At 36.7% G+C, this 23,188-nt stretch overlaps 1 protein-coding gene and 1 pseudogene across 2 annotated transcripts in view; one reads left to right on the top strand and one right to left on the bottom strand.

Annotated features, from left to right (window-relative positions):
* Positions 1 to 458: 458 nt before the first annotated feature.
* The window catches only part of RUFY2 (RUN and FYVE domain containing 2), a 45,755-nt gene continuing 23,025 nt past the window's right edge, over positions 459 to 23,188 (bottom strand). Inside the window, exons 12-18 of the mRNA XM_081105023.1 lie at positions 22,300 to 22,397; positions 19,502 to 19,621; positions 13,349 to 13,478; positions 10,915 to 11,009; positions 5,482 to 5,530; positions 2,497 to 2,574; positions 459 to 2,397 (exon numbers count right to left, since the gene is read on the bottom strand). Of these exons, the coding sequence (XP_080961149.1) occupies positions 2,254 to 2,397; positions 2,497 to 2,574; positions 5,482 to 5,530; positions 10,915 to 11,009; positions 13,349 to 13,478; positions 19,502 to 19,621; positions 22,300 to 22,397 (714 nt within the window). The 3' untranslated portion in view covers positions 459 to 2,253. The remainder of the gene's footprint in view (positions 2,398 to 2,496; positions 2,575 to 5,481; positions 5,531 to 10,914; positions 11,010 to 13,348; positions 13,479 to 19,501; positions 19,622 to 22,299; positions 22,398 to 23,188) is intronic.
* Positions 16,839 to 17,320, top strand: LOC308529133 (gamma-secretase subunit PEN-2-like; annotated as a pseudogene). Its single transcript has one exon. The product of its transcript is annotated as a gamma-secretase subunit PEN-2-like (transcript).

The raw sequence follows: 23,188 nt of genomic DNA, 5'->3' as shown, positions 1-23,188 counted from the left end.
TTTTAATCCCTTTGATCAATATGGCTTTTTTCCAGATTGGCTAATGGATCAAACGAAACCTGTTAATGTGAATTCAGTTACTGAACTTGTTACTTGTTTTTGCTAGAATGTAATAAATATCAATGTGGGAGATAATAGTATGGCGTCTGTCCTAGAATGCTTTGTGTCAATTACTGATCATAAATCAAAGGTACTAAGTATATCTAACTGAAGATTAGACAAAGTGACTCCTAAGGAGTGATTTCTGCTTTAGAGAAGGTAGCTGTGGTAGCCTATGTGGAGCCCGTCAACTAAGCAATGTTTCATTTTAATAATGCCTGTACCTTCTCTCCTAGCTGTATCCCTTTATTATATTAGTCTCATACCACTTACATTTTTTAGAGATCACATGTGCTTTTACTTTCCCATGAGTAAAACTATAAAATGTTATCAATGAAAATTGCTCTTCTAAAGCACGATAAGTTTTCAAATCTTTTATTTTTATAAAATTCACATTTTATTTTAAAACATTACAGGGTAGAAGAATTAACAATCACAACTCCTTGGCACCATGATAGCATTATTGTGATAGTACTGGCTAGATGAGGGAATGATATGTGAAGTTTGCAAATCTTCCTTGAAAAAAAGTGTAGGTTCACAAAGTACAAATGAAAAGCTTTTTAACATAAAATTCAAAATTGGTATAAATGTGTTTTGTTTTTTAAAGAGTTAATACTAAACTTTTGCCTACAAAAATCTCAATGCAGTGGTGATACATGAGTTTTGAATAGCAAAGAACTGAAGGGGAGATTAACCAGCCTTGGAATTTAAGCAAAATCACATTTTTTAATTTGTTCTAAGCACATTAATAAAAAACACTTAGTATCATAAAAATGTTTATCCATCAATACAAAAGTTTCAATAATATAATTTATCTCTTCAACATTTCTATCAGAGCAAGACCACCTAAAAATCTGTCGGTTCTGCCAGAAGACCTCATATTGGATTATGGAGAAAATCTTAAGTAAAATACTAGTTTCAAACTTTGGCAATTTAAAAAAATAATTTTCACACTTAATGAAAGTATGTACTCTGAGGAAAAAATCCTGCAAAATAAGTAACCCCCATCCTAGGGGGTAGGGGGTAGCCATGATTAAATTCACTAAATACAATGCTCCTAGAGTAATGTAAGATTATTCTAATATCACATTGTTTGAAAGGTTCACAGGGGTAAAGTGCATGGCTAAAATTTGACTTAAATAAAAAAGGGTAGGGCTCCTAGTAGTGATGCCATTCAAGTGATTGTATACAAGGGTAACTTGCTTTTTACAGATTAAATTCTTATATATGCAATAAGCAATACAATGAGATTAGTGTTTATTCAATCTCATGCTTGAAATGGTTCAAGTATGTATTTCATGGCAGGGCTGAGACCACATCTTCATCCGCTAACCAACCCTGGTTTAGAGGTGCTCAGTATGTGGTAAATTTTTTACCCTCTATGCAGTAGCAGTAGCAGACCACTGCAATATTAATGCTTCTTAAAAACTACTGGAAAGATCTGCAAGTAGCAACTTAAGGTAAAAGGATGATGATTTAAACTTCCTTTCAAAATAAGGAAAAGGTTGTGGCAAAACAAACTCTTTAACCCACTGTATCTGAAAGATAGCAACTGCAACACTGGTTTTAGGAGTAAGACCCAAAGGAAACAGCATAAAATATTGGCCTTTTCTAATGCAACGTGAGCAAAGGGCCAAATAAATATAGTTGACACCTTACCAAGCTAATTGAAAACCTGATGAATTGGGATATTAACACATAAAAAATTCTACACATTTCCCATCTTTCTCTAAGAACCATGAAGCTTTAAAGTGCATTAAGAAAATTACAGGCACCATCAAATATCAACTCCGCAATCTGGAGAAGAAAATCTGAAGCCCTGTTTTTAAGAAGGCCTTTATAAAATAAGGCAACTGTGTTAGCTACTATCTGGCCTTACCAATGTTACTAAGAGTTACATGATTATTACATGAATTAGGAATTAGGTTGAAGTTATTTTAAAGCATGCCCTGTTGAAAATTCTTTAATAATGGAAAGGAAATACCCAATTATGCAACTTCTTAATTCCCAATAATTGAAGATGTGAAAGATAAAACTGGTACCAATACTGTCTGAAAGCTGCTTAAGAAGGGCTGTCTGAGTATGTTGTGCACGTGTTCATACATAACATTCATCATCAGTACTTCCATACAATGAGGATTTCGCTTTAGAATCTTACGGCAAATTAGATGAGCATCTCTGAATGAGCAATGCATGACAGGAATCACAAACCCGTACTGGCTTTGGTGAAGAAGGCAAAGGCAGTTCGTTGTCAGAGCAAGCATTACAGAAAATTTCCCCACAGTTTCTACAGTGGTGCTATTAATTGAGGGAGGGGGGAGGAAATCAGAAAGAAAAAAAGTGAATAAAGTTAAAAGCCATATTTGCACTGAAACTTGGATTTGCTACTTCACTTACCTTTCTCTTAGAGAGTGAGAATTCCTTTTCACAGAGCTTACAATGTGTTGCTTCTTTGTCTTTCAACCAAACCAGTCCCTAGTAGGAGGAAAATGCTCAAATTGATAACACTAAATTACATGTGGAAACATTTTTAACCAAGAACACTTTACAGGAATGTTTGAAATGAATAAAACTGAAAAAAAGAAAAGACCGTACCCTTTTATGTAATGATGTTTACTTTGAATTTATATTAGTTCACACAAACACTCCATCCATGCTTTTGTTCCGGCCCTCCAGTCCAGTTTAAGAACCCATTGTGGCCCTCGAGCCAAAAAGTTTGCCCACCCCTGGTTTAAACTATGAACAAATTCCTATGCACACTGCACATATCTTATTTTGAAGTAAAAAAACAAAACGGGAACAAATACAATGTTTGTATTTGCATGTGGCCTGCGGGCCATAGTTTGAGGACCCCTGCTATAAGAGAACAAACTATTACTCTGCAAATAAATAGCTATTTTTCTCTGCCCAATTTCCAGAATGTAAGTCACCCAACTTATACACCACCACCACCACCAGACAGGACATTAGAGGATCCTTTTTCTGGGGAAACTCAACTGCCCCAGAGGGAAATCCTGTTCTACCATTATTTGCAAAGGATACCCAGCAGTTTGCTAGTTAACAGATTTCTCTAAGCTGAAGCCTACCAATCTATAACAACCAACCCTCATCCATCCAACCATTACACGGGCACCCCAATGTTTTAAAAATTGAAATAGGGGGATTAGCCAACATTTGAGGAATGATGGCCCCGAGATACTTTAGCCAAATAAACAAATTCAGAATGAAATACAGAATGGCAGTACCAAAAAACTTTACAGAAACTATAATGAATATCCTGAGAGAGAAAACGATGCTATTTTTAAAAGGGAAAGTGAGCAAATAAGAGCCTGCTGAATATTAAGAATATGGCGCTGAGACCGGTTTGGCTCAGTGGATAGAGCGTCGGCCTGCGGACTGAAAGGTCCCAGGTTCGATTCCGGTCGGGGGCATGTACCTGGGTTGCGGGCACATCCCCAGTAGGAGATGTGCAGGAGGCAGCTGATCGATGTTTCTCTCTCATCGATGTTTCAAACTCTCTATCTCTCTCCCTTCCTCTCTGTGAAAAATCAGTAAAATATATTTTTTAAAAAAAAGAAAAAAAGAATATGGCAGCAGAAATAAGTCTCTGAAGGCTGCATAAGCCTTGAGATTTCTTTAATGTCCAGTTTACAGGCAACAACAACATAGAAAAACAAGACTATGGGGGAAAAGATTACTCTGAGCAAGCAATCATAAAATTCAGAATGTAGGAAACTATCGGACAGCTGTCCCAGACCCAACACAACTGCTCAAAAAAACACACATCACACACAAACCTATTTTCATACGTTTGAAAATCCGGACGTCTAGGTAATATTTTGTTAAAAATAGACATGGATGATAAAACTAAAGAAAAACAACAATGATAACACAAAATATAAAATTGTTACTATAGGGAGAAGAATGCAAACAAGGAACACACATACGTGTTCTATTAAATTTATAAGCTAAAGCAGAGAGTATGTCAGTATTTTAAAGCTGTACTATATGCCTCTTATAAATATATCTTTTAACAACAAAAAATATTTCAAAGTCTTTAAATAATAACAGGAGGGCAAACATTCCTACCCATCTCCTTAAAAAGAGAGCAAAATAAAGGCATATGCAGATGTGCAAATTCTTGAAGTCTTTATCTTGGGGTTCACTTTCCAAGAAGTTACTAAACAGGGATAAATGCCTGAAGAAACAACTAGAAGAATTGGAAGTAGTTCCCTTTACAAGGACAGACCTAGGGTGCATAAGGGACAAGAGGATGAAGAACAAGAGACTGCTACCATAATTTGTTTCTAGCACTATCTGACTTTTTACATTATTTTCATGTAACACTTTGATAAAAAAGCAAAATAGGTAGCTTGTGCAGAAGAGAGCCATCTGTCACTAAGTACTCAAGACTATTTTCTGTGTTGTAGAAGGGATTCTTAACATCCATCAAACGCATTCAGAACCATATACTGATAAATTATACCAATCACTTTCACATATCTTAACCTACCCAACATTCAAAGCAACCCTATGTAAAATCATAAGCCCATTTAAGAAGAGAAAAACACTTCATGAGAATAGACTTGAAGGTCAAAAACTAGTAATATAATGGCATAGGAACTCAAGGATTCTCCAATTCAAAGGCAATTTCAATCTGTCATGCCACACTTTGTAGGAAAATGGACAAATTATTCCCAAGGTCATTTCCAATACGAAAATAATTAAAATGTGGTTCTAAAAGTATAGGGAAGAGCTGGATCCCCATCACCCAGGCTCCCTATTCAATGTTTCTGCCTCTATAAATCCTAGGATTCAATAATATACCTTATATTTGTACTAGTGGCCCATCGCGCAATATCACATGAAGTAGGCTGCCCACCGCTTCCGCGGGAGGCAGCAGGAACTGCAGTGTGCCACCAGGAGCCGCACGGCTTCCGCGGGAGGCGAAAGTGAGCTGCCAGCACCCACGGGAGCCGGGAGGGACCCCCGTTCATTCCATGGGAGGCGGGAGGGAGCTGCGCCGCTTCCACCGGAGACGGGCCCACCATCTCCTCTCCAGGCCTGCACTCAGCCGCGGAGGCTGCGGGCCAGTTCACACCCCCCCCCACCCCCACCCCCCCCCGTCCCTGTCCACTCCAGCGCGGTGACGAAGCAAGCAATCCACCAGGCCGCTCATGCTGCCTGCTCTCAGCGGTCGCACTGCCCCCCTGGGACTGGGGGACTCTGGCACAGCTGAGAGGACTGGGCACCACCATCTTTGTGACAGAGTGACAGTTAATTTGCATATTACCCTTTTATTAGATAGGATGTCTACCTTCTACTGAAGACTTTTTTACATATATATAACCTTCCTACTTGACAAAAACACTTTCTACTCACCTGCAATGCTTTGTTGGCTTCTTTTATATCTTCTATTTTAAGTTTGGATCTAAAAAGATTACAAATAAGTCCAAATTTCAGTACACATAATTAAATATAGGACATCTAGTAATTCATTAGAAAGGTACTGCTTTTACATAGAATATAAAATTGTATATCATACATGATTCTAATAACCTTTGGCTAGTGGGATTATATTTTTATTTTCTGTCTGAAAGCAAAAATGTATTCTTTAAATTTAAAAACTGCTTTTTAAAATACATTTTCATGTGATTATGACAATATTAGTATTAATAATAGCTACCATTTATTGGTTTTTGGTATGCCAGACACTATGCTATAACCTTTGCATGCATAATCTCATTTAATCATTTTTTGAGGAAAAAAAACCACAAAACTATTTTAAAGATGAAGAAAGTGAGCTCTGATGAGGTTTAGTCACTTGTAACAACTCACCGAAGAAGTAACTGGGGAAGCCAGGATTCAAACCCTGGTCTATGTAACCACAAAGCCCACATGCTACCATTATACACATTATTTGTCTAACAGATGCAAAAGAGAGGAGAAATTATGGAAGATATAATGGTAATACTTTAATTGAATGTATTGGGTGACACTGGTTAATAAGATCATATAGGTTTCAAGTGTACATTTCTATGACACATGATTGTATACTGCATTGTATGCCCACCACCCAAGTCAAATCATCTTCCATCACCATTTAATATTTTTTTTAACTTTTTACTTTTTTTTATTGATTTTTGTTTTTGTTAATCCTCACCCGAGGATATTTTTTCATTGATTTTTAGGAAGAATGGAAGAGAGAGGGAAAGACAGAGAGAGAAATATCAATGTGAGAGAAACACATCCATTGGTTGCCTCCTGCATGAGCCCTTGACCAGGGCCCGGGCTGGGGAGGAGCTTGCAACCAAGGTACATGCCCTTGACGGAATCAAGCCTGGGACCCTTCAGTCAGCAGGCCGATGCTCTATCCATTGAGCCCAAACCAGTTAGGGCCTGTCACCATTTTTTGGCCTCTTTTACCCTTTACTACTACTCCTTCCTTCTCTCTGGTAACCACCATACTGTTACCTATGAGTTTCAGTTTTATGTAATACTTTTTCTTTTGAAAATACACATTAGTGAACATGCATATTACAAATAGCAATATTTAATTACCTGTGAGCCCACTATCCAGCGATGATAATCTCTACATGTTCACGAATGTGTGTATTTTAAATGGAATCATTATTGGCACACATTTCCATAACCAGCACTTACCAATACATCCTAAAAGGCTCAAAGCTACTGACTTCCTATTTAGTATCTGCCACATTATCATAGTAAATGGTTACAAGTATACCATAAAAAAAAAATAAAGTAATTTACGTAATTATCTACTGAACTTTGAATTTGTTTCAAATTTTTTGCCACAAAAATTACTCATGGAAATTGGAATGACCAAAACATTTGTATTATTTTTCTTAGAATTTAGAGATGAGATTACTGACTCAAAAGTTGTATCAAATAGTTGATGAAACAGAACATTAGGAATTTGCTTCACCCTACAAATGCTGTTTATTCTAAGACATAAAAATATGGTAGGCTTTTATCTGACTCATACTCTAACATTGGGAATAACCAACGTAAAATTATACAGTATAAAAATATTAACTGAATAATCCAATTTTCTTGTCTGAATTCAGTGCCCAAGGAACACTGCTGCTAGTGGGAATAATGGCCAAAACAGTAACTGCTGTTTTGAAAGTACCTTAATGGCATTCACTATAGAAATACTTCATGAAAACTTACTGGTATTAATATATTGCCAGTTAAAATATTTTCATTCACAAATATGGACTCTAAAAACCTTGCCTCTCTCTAATACAAACTGCCAAATATCCTAAAGAAAAGGGCTATCAGCCTGGCTTGGCTCAAAGGTTGAGCATGTACCTATGAAGAAGGAGGTCACGATTCGATTCCCGGTAAGGGCACATGCCCGGGTTGCAGGCTCAGTCCCTGTGTGGGGCACACAGGAGACATCCGATCAGTGATTATCATCGTTGATGTTTCTATCTCTCTCTCTCCCTTCCTCTCTAAACTCAATAAAAAGATGTTTTAAAGTATTGAGCCAACTTCAGGCCCTCATCATCAACAAACTTTTAAAGAGATATTCTTCATCCTTTGTATTAGGGAGGAATTTATTTTTACTTAATCCAATCTGATAACACAATCATAGGAATAGAGGAAGAAGAGTATTTCAGCAGATAAACTGATACAGTCTGGGAAAACTCACAGGGCTATTGGTCCTTCCCTCCAGCCCTGATTAAAGTCTCATCACTGCAGAAGAGGACTAAAGTTGACGAAGGTAGAATGTGTTTTGACTCACAATTAGCCCTACCCATATCTTAGGGACTATGGATCTCAGAAGCAGAAAAGGAAAACTAATAAAGTTGCCCCATAAAAATTCAAACATTAGCAAGGAAAAAACTACATATATCCTAAAGTAAAAAAAAAAAATGACAAAAAGTGGGGGGAAAAAGATGAATGCTGTGTATAACAATTAATTTACAAAGGTCCCATAAGAAAACGATAAGCAATCCAACCAAAATATGTACAAAGTATATAAACTACAATATAAATGGAACACAAACAGAAGTTCAACCCTACTCATGGTTAAAGAAGTACAAATCAGTATTTTCAGTTATCAAACTGGCAAAAATAAACATTCTCTCCTACTTTCTGGAGGAAAGGTTTAACACTGAAGTGATGGGTAATTTGGCACTATCAAAAAATTTGAAAGCACATCCTTTTTGGCCCAGCAATCATCTCTATAAACTTAATTTTCAGATATACTCATTAATAAAGTATATCATGACATATCAACATATACATACAAAGATGTTCACAGAAATACTGGGTGGTGTTCATTTTTTAAATGTATTTTTACTTATTTCAGAGAGGAAGTGAGAGAGAGAAACATCAATGATGAGAGAGAATCATTGATCAGCTGCTTCCTACATGTTCCCCACAGGGGATCAAGCCTGCAACACAGGCATGTGCCCTGACCAGGAATTGAACTGTGACCTCCTAGTTCGTAGGTCAACGCTCAACCACTGAGCCATGCTGGCCGGGCAGGGTTATTTAAAAAATTAGAAACAGTTTTTTAAAAATTAGAAAACAGTTTCAATGATAGCACACTCATGACCCTGGCCGGGTGGCTCAGTTGGTTAGAGCTTTGTCCCAATACACCAAGATTGTGGGTTGGATCCCCAGGCAGGGCACAAACAAGAATCAACCAATGAAAGCATAAATAAGTGGAACAAATCAATATTTTTCTCGCCCGAGCTGGGTTGGGTCAGTGGATAGAGCATAAGCCTGGGGACTGAAGGGTCCCAGTTTCGATTCCTATCAAGGGCACATGCCTGGGCTGTGGGCTCGATACCTAGTAGGGGGCATGCTGGAGGAGCCAATCAATGATTCTCTCTCATCATTGATGTTTCTATCTCTCTCTCCCTCTTCCTCTCTAAAATCAATAAAATATATATATTTTTTAAATCAATGTTTTTCTCTCTCCCTTTTCCTCTCTAAGCCAATAAATATAAAAATGATAGCACATTCATCCTAAGGCATATCTTTATGTACTGAGATGGAAAAACTTCTAACGTATTCTTAAGTAAAAAAAAAAAAAGCACAAACTTCAGAAAAAACATGCATATAGCTGAGTTACACAGGGATTAAGAATGCAGTTTACAATGAAAAATTTTAGCAGTCAAAATAACCCTTGAAAATTCCTTAGTCAATAAATTTCAGTATAGACTGCTGAGTGTATCTGGCCTTGAGCAGTGATTTTCATGAAAACTGAAATTTGAGAAACCATGAATTAGACTGAAGGAAAAACCAAGTCTGAATTCAGCTATCTGAACAGCCAAAAGACCACGCTTTCACTACAACTATAAAATTTCTCGTGTTCAATGATGGGTGAAAAGTAAGACACATTCCTTTTTTAACTATTCTAATCTGTTTTAATATTAAACCTTTATGATCTTACTAAATGTAAACATTTTTTGTTGTGGGGATTCTTCACTGTTGAGTCCCTAGCATTTAGAATAGTGCCTGGCACATAGCAGAAGGTCAACAAGTATTTATCAAATGAATGAATGGAAAAAAGGTAATAAGCACTTAGCACTGGATCTGGCCCAAAGTGCTAAGTAAATGGATGCCAGAATCACAATGCAGTTCTTTGAATTTGTAGAAATAAAAACTGTTAGAAAGCTAACGTTTCCTTTTGTGGTTTTAGTGAACTATTCTTTCCCCTGCCCTTGGAAACTTGTTTCAAGACTTCTTAATGGCCATGACCTGTTTGGCTCAGTGGATAGAGCGTCGGCCTGCGGACTGAAGGGTCCCAGGTTCGATTCCAGTCAATGGCATGTACCTTGGTTGTGGGCACATCCCCAGTGGGGAGTGTGTCGATGTTTCTCTCTCATTGATGTTCCTGACTCTCTATCCCTCTCCTTTCCTCTCTGTAAAAAATCAATAAAATATATATATATATATAAAAAAAAAAGACTTCTTAATGGAATCCCATCTTTAGCAAAATGCAGACCACAGGAAACGAGGGGGAATATGTGAGACAGAACATTTCTCTTTCTTGTCTTTGTAGGAACCCAACATTTCATTGCAATAGAACCAACCACACTGTTTGAAGCCAAGCCCCTACTCCAAGTGGGATAAAATACCCTTCACTTCCCACAATGTTGGCTCCTTCTCAAAACACTCTGCAAAAGCTGTCTCCAGATATTTTTAAAACTTGGCTTCTGTTGTTCTGAGAAACATAACTCCTGAATACTCTTATTTAAAGAAATTAAACAAAAGTCTTAGCTTTCATCTCCTAGAAAATGTTCAGAGCCAAGATCTAATATGAAAACTTAATAAAATCTCTCTACCCTATACAGTAGGTCCTCTGGTTACATCAGAGATCCGTTCCTATGGCCCGATTTAACGCGATTTTCAACGGAAGTCAGAACCCACCTACATAAGCACCTACATCACTCACATGGAGCACAGACACAGCAGTCATGAAGTGAAACAGTAAAAAAATTTAGAAGATAACAATTCCTGACCTTTACTATGGTAAACAAATGAAAAAAATATAAAGCACATATGTACATACGTTGAAATGACGGAACATTTTTTTTTTTATAAATAAATGGGAGACAGCAACGTAATGTAACCACGAAACGATGTACGTCGAGGCCAACATAACCCAAGGACTGTCTGTAATCTTATTTGTTAATCTTCAAAGTTTTTGTTTGGTTTTGTTTTTAATAGTTCTTACCTTTCTTTTCTATATTTAAACTTTTCTGCCTATTTGGTTTGGCACACTTAATAAAAATCAATGACTACTTAGTTGAAGGAAAAAAGAGAAATTACTCGCTAAGTTTGTTGCCAAGTTCTTGAAGAGCTTGCTCCTTTTCATGATATATTTTTTTCAGCTGCTGATTTTCATCCTGGAGGTTAAGGAACTCCTTCAAAACAATAAAAAAACAGAAAACACAATTTAAAAGAAAGAAACAAGAAAACTCCACATTATATACATACCATTAATTAGGAACACAAATCCTTTAGCTTTTTATAAAAAACAGAATTGACTGACAGATCTCAGAGTGGAGGGGGGACAGGAAAAGATTAACCAAAGAACTTATATGTATACTAGAGGCCTGGTGCACGAATCTCGGGGGATGTCCGCCTGCCGACTTAGGCCCAATCCCCAGCTGGCAGTCAGACATCCCTCTCACAGTTCGGGGCTCTTGCAGTCTGGGACCCCTTGCTCCTTACTGCCTGCCTTCAGTGGAGGCAAGAGAGGCTCCCGCCACCACTGCTGCACTTGCCACCCATGAGCCAGGGTTTCTGTGGGAATGCAATGACCACCACGGGGCAGCTCCTGCGTTGAGCATCTGCTCCCTGGTGGTCAGTGCATGTCATAGTGACCAGTTGTTTCACCGTTCAGTTGATTTGCATATTATGCTTTTATTATATAGGATATGCCTAGCCCATGGACACAGACAGTAGTGCAGTGAAGGTGTGGGGTGAGGTGGGGCAGGGCAGGTGGAGGAGGGCAAAAGGGAGAAGTGGGAGGCATCTGTTATACTGTCGATAAAAATAAATTTAAAAATAAAAAATTTATATGTTCAAAGCTATTTCATAGTTGCTCTATCAACTATCAACTATTTTCTATTCATTTAATCTCCTATTTTTTAAAATATAATTTTATTGATTTCAGAGAGGAAGGGAGAGGGATAGAAGTATCAATGATGAGATGCAAGAAAATGAAACTAGACCACCAACTTACACCATACACAAAAATAAACTCAAAATGGATAAAGGACTTAAGTGTACGACAGGAAACCATAAAAATTCTAGAAGAATCCAAAGGCAACAAAATCTCAGACATATGCCGAAGCAATTTCTTCACTGATACAGCTCCTAGGGCACTTGAAACTAAAGAGAAAATGAACAAATGGGACTACATCAAAATAAAAAGCTTCTGCACAGCAAAAGAAACCATCAACAAAACAACGAGAAAACCCACTGTGTGGGAAAACATATTTGCCAATGTCATATCTGATAAGGGCCTAATCTCCAAAATTTATAGGGAACTCATACAACTTAACAAAAGGAAGATAAACAATCCAATCAAAAAATGGGCAAAGGACCTAAATAGACACCTTTCAAAAGAGGACATTCAGAAAGCCAAGAGACATATGAAAACATGCTCAAAGTCACTAATCATCCGAGAGATGCAAATCAAAACAACAATGAGGTACCATCTCACACCTGTCAGACTGGCTATCATCAACAAATCAACAAACGACAAGTGCTGGAGAGGATGTGGAGAAAAAGGAACACTTGTGCACTGCTGGTGGGAATGCAGACTGGTGCAGCCACTATGGAAGACAGTATGGCGTTTCCTTAAAAAACTGAAAATGGAACTCCCATTTGACCCTGTGATCCCACTTCTAGGACTATATCCCAAGAAACCAGAAACACCAATCAGAAAGGATATATGCACCCCTATGTTCATAGCAGCACAATTCACCATAGCTAAGATCTGGAAACAGCCTAAGTGCCCATCAGTAGATGAATGGATTAGAAAACTGTGGTACATCTACACGATGGAATACTATGCTGCTCTAAAAAGGAAGGAACTCTTACCATTTGCAACGTCATGGATGGAACTGGAGAGCATTATGCTAAGTGAAATAAGCCAGTCAATGAAGGAAAAATACCACATGATCTCACTCATTCATGGATAATAGAGACCATTATAAACTTTTGAACAATAATAGATACAGAGGCAGAGCTGCCTCAAACAGATTATCAAACTGCAGCGGGAAGGCCGGGGAGGGTTGGGGGGCAGGAGGTAGGGGGGTAAGAGATGAACCTAAGGACTTGTATGCATGCATATAAGCATAACCAATGGACATAAGACACTGGGGGATAGGGGAGGCTGGGGGACTGTCTAGGGCGGGGGGATAAAATGGACACATATGTAATACCCTTTGTAATACTTTGAGCAGTAAAAAAAAAAAAAAAAAAAGTCTTTTAAAACCAAAAAAAAAAAAAAAAAAAAAGTATCAATGATGAGAAAGAATCATCAATCGGTTGCCTCCTGCATGCCCCCTACTGGGGATTGAGCCCACAACCGATGCTCTATCCACAGAGCCAAACAGGCTAGGGCTCCTTACCAATATTTTTTAAGATGACTATTATATTGTTTCCTTGGTATAAATGTAAATTATGATTTGATTCTGTTTATAAATAACTTTCATCAAAATGTAATTTTAAAAGTTTTACCACCATTTACTTTTTTAAGACTAATGATTTGTTGGGTCTCATTTCTAAGATGAGATAAAGCATCTTTTTCCTTTTGAAGATCTTCCTGCAAAGTCTGCCTCCATTCCTTCTCAATCTTCAAATCAGTTTCCAGTTGGGCCCTTGAATGACAAACAGACAGAAGCTCAGTACTGCTGCTCACATGACAGTTGTATGTATTCTTTAACAAGAGCATCTTTTGGATTATTTTTGCCTTTATAATTAATTTCTTCATATTTCCTTTCATAAATATTTTTTGATAAACAAATTAAGCAGCATGGCATTTTCTGATCCCAAAGCACCAGTTTAATTGCCAACCACAAAAACTCCTTGCTAGACAATAATTTGCATAGAAAATGCCTGAAAGGCCACACTATACTATTACAACTGGTTACAGTAACAGTGTAGTGTGTGAGAAATATGGGGTTTTATTTACATTTCTGTGCCATGTGAAAAATTTTACAACTAATGAAAAGTACTCTTCTGATATAAAAATTATAGCAACTACTAAATCAGTTTAACATCAGTAATAGAAAAACCAGCTCTGGTGCAAAGAGCTACTTAGATTACTGTTAGAAGCTGACCAATTACAAGACGGTAAGACCAAGGAGACACTGGGGAAAATCCACACTGCCTGGAAATGCCAGTCCACATTTGAAAGCACTACTTCAACATTCTAACAACAGGTACAAGCTGACAAAACAGAAGTTGTGAAATTCCTTCATTTCGATAATTATTGCTCACAAGTAGGTATAACGGGAGTATATACTAATAATGCTACAGTTTCTAACACTTTACATTTTAATTACAATATATCATAATACTGAGAATATTACATTATTTCAATATCTTGTGTTAATATTTTTATTACATCTGTTTCCTCAATAAAGTTAGCATTTCCATTTACAGCCAGGTTCTTTTTCAATGAAGTAAACTTCAGATTTTATAATTCGAGTTGATGAGAATACCTCAAAATAGAATTTACAAATTGTTGATAAATACTATTTTACTACAAACTTCAAAGGAATACATAGGGGCAAATATAATATTACTACCACTAAAGTACCCCAAGTACAGAGTGCCTTACTGAGTGAGTGGCCTTATCATCATCCACAATCAGAAAAAACTAAGTGAAGTGAGCTCCCCTCCCCGCCACAGACTCCCTTCCTTCCCCACAGGCCAGCATCTCCTAAACTCTAAGGGTCCCCATGAGACTTGCATCCAGTGGAGCAATGGGCAGCAGCAGCTCATCTTGGGCTAAGCTTCTTGGGCCTGTCTCCAAGGCCCCCTTCTCACTTCTCAGTGAGCTTAAAGCAGCCCTGCCTGGGTCACTTGTCACTTGACTTTTACTTCTCAGTGAGTCCACAGCCCTGTGGGGCTCACTTTCCTATAACTTTCTGGAAGGCCAACGCAGCACCGCCTAGGATCTCTCATGTTGCTGCTTCTATCCTAAGCCCTTCCTTGTTTCACTGTCCCCAACTGTAATAAATGTACTCTCAAAATAAAAAATACTGATTAAAAAAACAAATTTAAAATTTTTTTTTAAATTTTTTTAAATTACTATAAATATATTGTCAAAACATGCTGACCACCAAAAGCAGAAAATCAGAGGAAAAAAAGGGAAAATGTAACTATAAAAATTTTAATTTTGTAAATAAAAAGCAGTAGACTATGAACAATGTTAAAAAATTAATAATAAACTTTAGAAAACTTTCACTATAGGTGAAAAACCTAGAGTAAATAGATAAAGAACTCTTACCCAAAAAAAGGTGTACACGAAGGGAAAAAAATAATTATAAACTGACAATTCACAAAATAAAGAAATGCAAGCTATCACTTGTAGTCAAAGATATGCAAACTCAATAAAGCATAATTTTTCAGATTAAAGTATTTGTTTAGGTTAACTGTGATATGATGGTGTAGTCCTATATTAAGTGATATGTAGTAATACAATAAACAAGATACTAAAGAGCATGTAGCATGATCCCTTCCTAAAAACCAAAACTACATAATATAAATATAACATGATACCAAAAACAAATAAGGATAGTCATCAAAATGTTTTTGTTTTGTTTTTTAAATATATTTTATTGATTTTTTACAGAGAGGAAGGGAGAGGGATAGAGAGTTAGAAACATCGATGAGAGAGAAACATTGATCAGCTGCCTCCTGCACACCTCCTACTGGGGATGTGCCCGCAACCAAGGTACATGCCACTGACCAGAATCGAACCTGGGACCCTCTTGGTCCGTAGGCCGACGCTCTATCCACTGAGCCAACCCGGTTAAGGCCTTATGTAATACTTTAACAATAAAGAATTAAAAAAAAAACAAAAAAAAAACATGCTTGAAACAAATGAAAAAAAATAGGTAGTTCCAGCAAAAATAAAAAGGGAAGAGGGAAAGGAACGAAGGAAAGGAAGGAGATATAGAGCCAAATGGAAATCTTAGAACTGAAATATACAATAATCTCATTGGATAGACTCACTGAGGGAAGGAAGATGAGGAAAGAATGAACTTCAATACAGAAATTACCCAATATGAACAACAAAGAGAATATAGACTAAAAAATAAAAGTAGGAGTGTCAGGGACCTGTGGGACTATTTTAAAAAAAGATCTGCCTGGCTGGCACGGCTCAGTGGTTGAGCATTGACCTATGAACCAGAAGGTCATGGATCGATTCCCACTCAGTGCACATGCCCAGGTTGTGGGCTTGATCCCCAGTGTGGAGCATGCAGGAAGCAGCTGATGATTCTTTCTCATCACTGATGTTTCTCTTCTTCTCCCTACCTCTCTGATATCAATAAAAATATAGGAAAAACAATAAATAAATAAGATCTAACATTTATGTTTCAGAGTCCAGAAGAGAGGAGAAAGCATGTGAAACTGAACAAATATCTGAATTATGGCCAAAATTTTTCCAATTTTGGTAAAGATAAACCTAAAGATTCAAGAAGCTGACCAAAGCCCAAATAGGATAAATCTAATAAAAGAATCTTGAGAGTAATTAGAAGAACAATTAAAATGACAGTTTATTTTTCAGCAGAAACTATGAAGACCAAAAGAAAGTAGCACAACACTTTTCAAGTGCTGAACAAAAAGATCATTTTAGAATTCTAAGGATACCCTGAAAATATTCTTCAGAAATGAAGGTGAAATCAATCAAGATGTTTTCCAATGGAAAAAAAAAAAAAAAACACATAAGAAAATTTGTTGTCAACACACCTACCCTCAAAGAATGGCTAAAGGAAGTTTTTCAGACACAAATAAGAAACTTGGGACATCAGGAATGAAGAAAGAATAACAAAAAGAAAATTTTCTAAATTATGCTTACAGGTTGAAGCACAAATTATAACACTGTCTGACGTGCTTCTCAATATTATGTAGAGAAAATACTTAAGTTGTATTATAAAGGAGAGAGGGTATAAAGTGGAGGTAAGGCTTCCACACTTAAAGTAATAAAATGTTACCAGTAAACTGTGAAAAGTTGCAATACATAATGTGTAGAGCAAACACTAAAAAAAACCTATACAAAGAAATACACTAAAAAACACCGCAAATCCAGAGGAAGTAAACTCCACTGGGGCATGGATTTTCGCCATCCTTGCATCTCAGCGTCTTGCCCCTCAGACCCACGGAACGACCTAGCCCTAGCGCCAACTATGAACTTGGAGCAGGTGTCCAACGAAGGGAAGTTGAACCTGTGCCGCAAGTACTACCTGGGTGGGTTTGCTTTCCTGCCTTTTCTCTGGTTGGTCAACATCTGGTTCTTCCGAGAGGCCTTCCTTGTCCCTGCACACACAGAGCAGAGCCAAATCAAAGGCTATGCCTGGCGCTCTGCTGTGGGCTTCCTTTTTTGGGTGATTATACTCATCCCCTGGATCACCATCTTCCAGATCTACCGGCCCCGTTGGGGCGCCCTGGGGACTATCTCTCCTTCACCATACCTCTGGGTACCCACTGACAAATTCTTCGGCACAGCCTGGGACCTGATCATTCTCCCAGGATGGGCTCCTGTACTCCAAGCCCACTTTCAAGGCCCTAATACTTATTCCCATCTCCTGTGTTCTCTGTTGACATACTCCAATAAATGACCCTAATTCTAAAAACAAAACAAAACACTACAGATAAATCAAAAAGGAATTCTAAATAATGTTCAAGTAACACATGGGAAGGCAGGAAAAATGAAACAGAAATAAAAACCAGAAAAATAAACAATAAAATAACAGACTTAAGCTCTAATATATCAACAATACACTAAATATAAATGGGCTAACTACATCATTAAAAGAGAGGCTGGCCCAGCTGGTGTGGCTCAGTGCCTGAGCGTTGACCTATGAACCAGGAGGTCACAATTTGATTCCCAGTCAAGGCACATGCCCGGGGGGTTGAGGGCTCGATTCCCAGTTGGGGGGGGGGGGGTGCAGGAGGCAGCCGATCAATGATTCTCTCTCATCATTTATGTTTTTGTCTCTCACTCCCTCTCCCTTCTACTCTGATATCAATTTTAAGAAATTATATATATAAAGAGAGGCTGGCAGAATAGACAAAAACCAAACTATAAAAAACTTACTTCAAATAAAATGATAAAGATAGGGCTGAAAGTAAACTGGCAGAAAAATCTTTTGTTTAATAAAAACACTCATCAAAAAAAGCAGAAGTGGCTAAATTCAGATAAAGTAGACTTCAAAGCAAATAAAATTACCAGAGACAAAGACGCACATTATATAATGATAAAAAGATCAATTCACTAAGAAGACATAGCAATCATAAATGTGTAGACATTAAACAACAAAACTTCGGAATACAACAAACAAAAACTGATAGACCTGAAAGTAGAAATATCTAAGTCCAAGTTACTTGAAATTATAGAAAATTTAACCAATTCTCTTTCAATAATTGATCTGCTAGAGCAGTGGTTCTCAACCTTCTGGCCCTTTAAATGTAGTTCCTCACGTTGTGACCCAACCATAAAATTATTTTCGTTGCTACTTCATAACTGTAATGTTGCTACTGTTATGAATCGTAATGTAAATATCTGATATGCAGGATGGTCTTAGGCGACCCCTATGAAAGGGTCGTTTGATCGCCAAAGGGGTCACGACCCACAGGTTGAGAACTGCTGTGCTAGAGAGAAAATCAGTAAGAACAGAGAAGAACTTAAGATTTCAACAAATAGACTGTAAGATAGCTTAGCAGTTATGTATCAAACGTGCTATGTGGTCTTGTTTAATGATATGTTACACATAATACATAACTCTACTTTCTACTGTTGTTTTTTGTGGTTTTTTTAAATATATTTTATTGATTTTTTACAGAGAGAAAGGGAGAGGAAAAGAGAGTTAGAAACATTGATGAGACAGAAACATCGATCAGCTGCCTCTTGCACACCCCCTACAGGCAATGTGCCCGCAACCAAGGCACATACCCTTGACTGGAATCAAACATGGGACCCTTCAGTCCGCAGGCACTCTATCCACTGAGCCAAATCGGTTAGGGCTGTTGTTGTTTTTTTAATAACAAAAGTAATATATATTTTCTGGGGAGAAATACTAATGTTTATAAAGTAAAATTAAAATATCCCCGTCAATCCCAGAATCTGTATTCTTTATAAACTCTTTTCTATGTGTATGTAAGTATACACATACGCAGTTTTAATTTTATAAAAAATAGGATAATACTTAGCATAGCATACTGTCTGCAACTTTTTTTTTCAACTCAGTAACATATACTGACATCCTTCTTACTTAGCTATATACAGACCTATCATATGAAGTACTCATAAAAATGTTCTCAGAAAACATCATGTTCTTTGATAATAGATGTTCCTTGGAGTTATAAAGGCCTATTATACTTAGAATCTAGAAACACAATGGCCATCAGATTAATATTAAACAACAACAGAAAGAATAAAACTCTCCTTGAGCAAAAAGACAGCAATACAGTTGAAAGCGCTCGATAAGCAATAAAGGTAGTAAAAACCAAGTTTTAATCATAAGTATGTTATCTAATTTTTTTAAGAACTCTACAATCCAGCTGGCATCATTAAATAAATGAAAATATATTTTACAATAGGTGCAAAAGAAAGAGGGGTGCGTGGAAATTACATTAATACAAATATTTTTTCCAAGAGCGAAATACTCACAGCTGTTTCTCCTTTTGAGAGATTTGTTTCTGCAGACTGTCGGATTTACTCTGACATTCTTGTAGATATTTCTTATCTTCATCTTCAGCTTCCAGTTGCGCCTTCTCTGCTTGCTGCAATCTGGTGTAATTCAAATCAACTTTGGGTAAAACTGAGGCTAGAACTAGGGTGTAAAAGGGTGAAGAAGACAAATAAAAGAAAAATGGGGAAATAGAAACATTTCTAAATGAAAACAAAGTTTGGGGGGAAACTCACAAACTCAAACGTGAAAGAGCCACACAATGTCTAAAAATTGTTTTGTGATCTTTTCAATATAACATATAATATGCCCAGAATACTATCTTCAAATTTGTTTTATTTCTTGTTTATAATTAACAATGCAAAGCAATACAGCCTTTACCACTTTTGTAGAGCATAATGAATCAACTGTCCAAGTATAATAGGTGTGTTACTGTCTTTTTACAAAACCATGAAAAGCATAGTACTTATGTCTATACTAGGTGAAGAAGCCACATTGTTATATATTATGTTAGATGTGGATACCAGGAATCAAGTGTGCTAACAAGGCCAAGAGCAAAGACCTGCAATTACTTCAAATAATAGTTTAGTCCGCCCCATAGGATCATTACGTATTTACTAAATTATACCAAAGCTGTATGTATATGTGTGTTTGTGTTTTAAGATTTAAAAGAATTTAGTACTAGTTGGCAACATTCTCTAGAGATTATTTTTGATCCTCATCATTGCATTTTAAAAATTGGCTAAAAATGTGATTTCCGTTTTTTCTGTTTTTATTTGTAAGGCATTGCTTCTCCCTGTGCTTAGCTCCACTCCCTGACTCCTACAGCCATCTAGGATTTCTTCAATATATTTATAAGAGAACATCTACCAAATATTCAAGAGACATTAATTCCTTTTAGAGAATCCTAAGAGAAATTTCTGTTCAACTAACCAAAAATATTGCCTCTTCTTTTCTTCCTTAAAACCATACCAATGGGGAAACCTCACATATTTCAGAAGTATGAATGCTACTTCTAAGGAAAAGAGAGTAACATTCTAGTTATCTCTAAATTTAAAATATTAAGGTGGGGGGTAGGGGACACAAGTGTTTTCATAATGTTATAGAAACTAAAAGAAAAGTCAGCGTGAGGTAGGCCATGAAGCTGTGCTATCACAGAAGAGTGCTCAGGGGAACTAAAAACTTGAGGAGCTGCCCTGACGGGTTTGGCTCAGTGGATAGAGCATCGGCCTGCGGACTGAAGGGTCCCGGGTTCAATTCCAGTCAAGGGCATGTATCTTGGTTGCAGGCACATCCCGGTGGGGAGTGTGCAGGAGGCGGCTGATCAATGTTTCTCTCGCATCGATGTTTCTGACTCTCTATCCCTCTCACTTCCCCTCTGTAGAAAATCAATAAAATATATTTTTTTTAAAAAAAACAAAAAAACCTTGAGGAGTTAAAGCACAAGATGATGGCCAATCTGGGTTATAAACTATTTTAAACATATTTTAAAATTAGTAAAAGAGCCATCAAGCAAGGAAGGGACCAATAGTGGGGGTAGGAGGGTGTGAATCTGTGCCAACACATTGTGAAACTAAAGATTAACTTATTTTTAAACTAAATTTTTATATTTTTCCACCAAAAAGTAGCAAAAAAGATAAAACTGCATTTGAAAATCCTGACCTCCAAAGGTCAATACTCAAAATCAGCCCTTGTGCACAGGGTCTAAGGATGTGTTTTGGAAATCCAAGTGCAGCCACTCTGCTTTATGGCAGTGTATTAACACAGCAGCTGATCAAGAAGTGTACAGGGTCCCTAACACCCTTTTAGAAGACTTAATAGCATAAATTCTTTTCTATTTAATATATAGTAAAATTGTTGATTCTCTTTTAGTCTATTTAAATGCAGTGGTTTTTAGAAAGATATATCTTTGACCAGCTTGTACTGGTCCTGAGTGTCACTGCTGGCACATTTCACCAATGACATTGCAATTGTCCTAGTTTGAGTTAACAAATCATTGTCACTTCATAATGGAATGGACAGAAATCAAAGACAGAAAAAGGTAATAAAGATGTCCAAAATGTAAAAATGGGGATAAAGAAAAGAAAAAAAGAAAAAAGAAGAAAGAGGATGTCAATAAAAGAATATTCATGTCAATAAAGCATTAATAGTTATGTTTTTCATAAGTAGATTCAAAGAAAGCAATGATAAGACATATGTTGACACCAACATGACAGGTCAATGGAAATACATTACATTTTCCAACAATAAAAGTGAAAAATGCCAATATAAAACAATTAAGTTTAAACAAAATTATCTCTTGGGTTGAGTTAAGGAGCCTACCTCAAAGAAAACAACTAAACTGTCAACTCAGAAAGCCTGATTTCAGATAGAGAGATGGTGAATGACAAAGGATATGACAACCAATATGCATGGAAACCAATCAGGAACAATTTCACCATGAATTTTGTTCACTTTACATTTTTTCGAGGTTTCTGTTTGTGTATTTGTTTTATGTAATGTAATAGATTGAACCACATGAAATCGCTGATATTAGGAGGCCTTTAAAATATATACATATAAAATGGCAAGTTCCAAAGAATCAGCTTCATATAAAACAAGTTGATTCCATGCAACAACCAAAACAAAAAAGGGAAAATTCTGCTGGGCTAAAAGAAAAACATGTCCTAATCTAAATTTTCCCAATTTTTTTTTTTTTTTTTGTGGCAGATGTCAGAGTTGAATAAAGAATAGGGGGAGAAAGAAAGGAAAAAAGAAACTAAGATTGGAAATGCTGTACCTTTGCTCCAGCTGCCTCATGGCTACAGTAATTTTATTGGTTTTCTCTTCTAGTCGGGCAATTATTTCATTTTTTTCTTGCAAACTATCTTCTGAACCCTATTTAGAAAAACATAAAAGCTATAGTGGTTTTGATTTTTAACCCTGAATATTTGTAAGTTTTGTATACCATTCTGCTATGGGACTCTTACTTTGAAATGAGCAGAGTTAATTTATAGATTAAAATACTCCTATGATATTAAGCAGTAATACTACCAGTCTTCATTTAAAATATAGTAAAGGAAAAGGAAACAGCCTTCAATGTTTTTGGAAGACAACAGGATGAGCCCTTGTAACATACACTATTTTTCAAATTAAATTGTAAAGGGATTTTGGCAACTAGTCTACTTAACAAAAATGTCACTTTATTAGAGAATTCACAATCATAGTAAAGCATTTCAATCAAATCTTTCTCAGGACTGGACTATATAAAGAAGTTCACAAAGCTCAGCCTGTGTGGCTCAGTGGTTGAGCATTGACTTATGAACCAGGAGGTCAGGGGATTTGATTCCCAGTCCAGGCACATGACAGGGTTATGGGCTCAATCTCCAGTGTGAGTCTCTGTCATCACTGATGCTCCTATCTCTCTCCCTCCCTCTCCCTTCCTCTCTGAAATCAATAAAAATATATTTTTAAAAAAGTTCACAAAAATGTCTTGCATATTTAGATTGAGTTTTCCCAAAAGATTTAACCTTCATGCTGTTAACCTTTCAGCATTAAAAAACAAATTCAGATAGGTGATTTTGTTTTTTAGTTCTTTGATACTTTTTTCATTGCTACATTTCTTAAGCTTCCGTTTAGAAATAAAACAAACCTCATTGCTTTAAATCAAACCTTGTATACAAATATTC

The sequence above is a fragment of the Myotis nattereri genome (genome assembly GCF_964212035.1).
Source record: "Myotis nattereri genome assembly, chromosome: 13".
NCBI lineage: Eukaryota > Metazoa > Chordata > Mammalia > Chiroptera > Vespertilionidae > Myotis > Myotis nattereri.
Note: the sequence above shows the minus strand (reverse complement) of the source record. Positions and strands in the feature narration are given on the sequence as shown.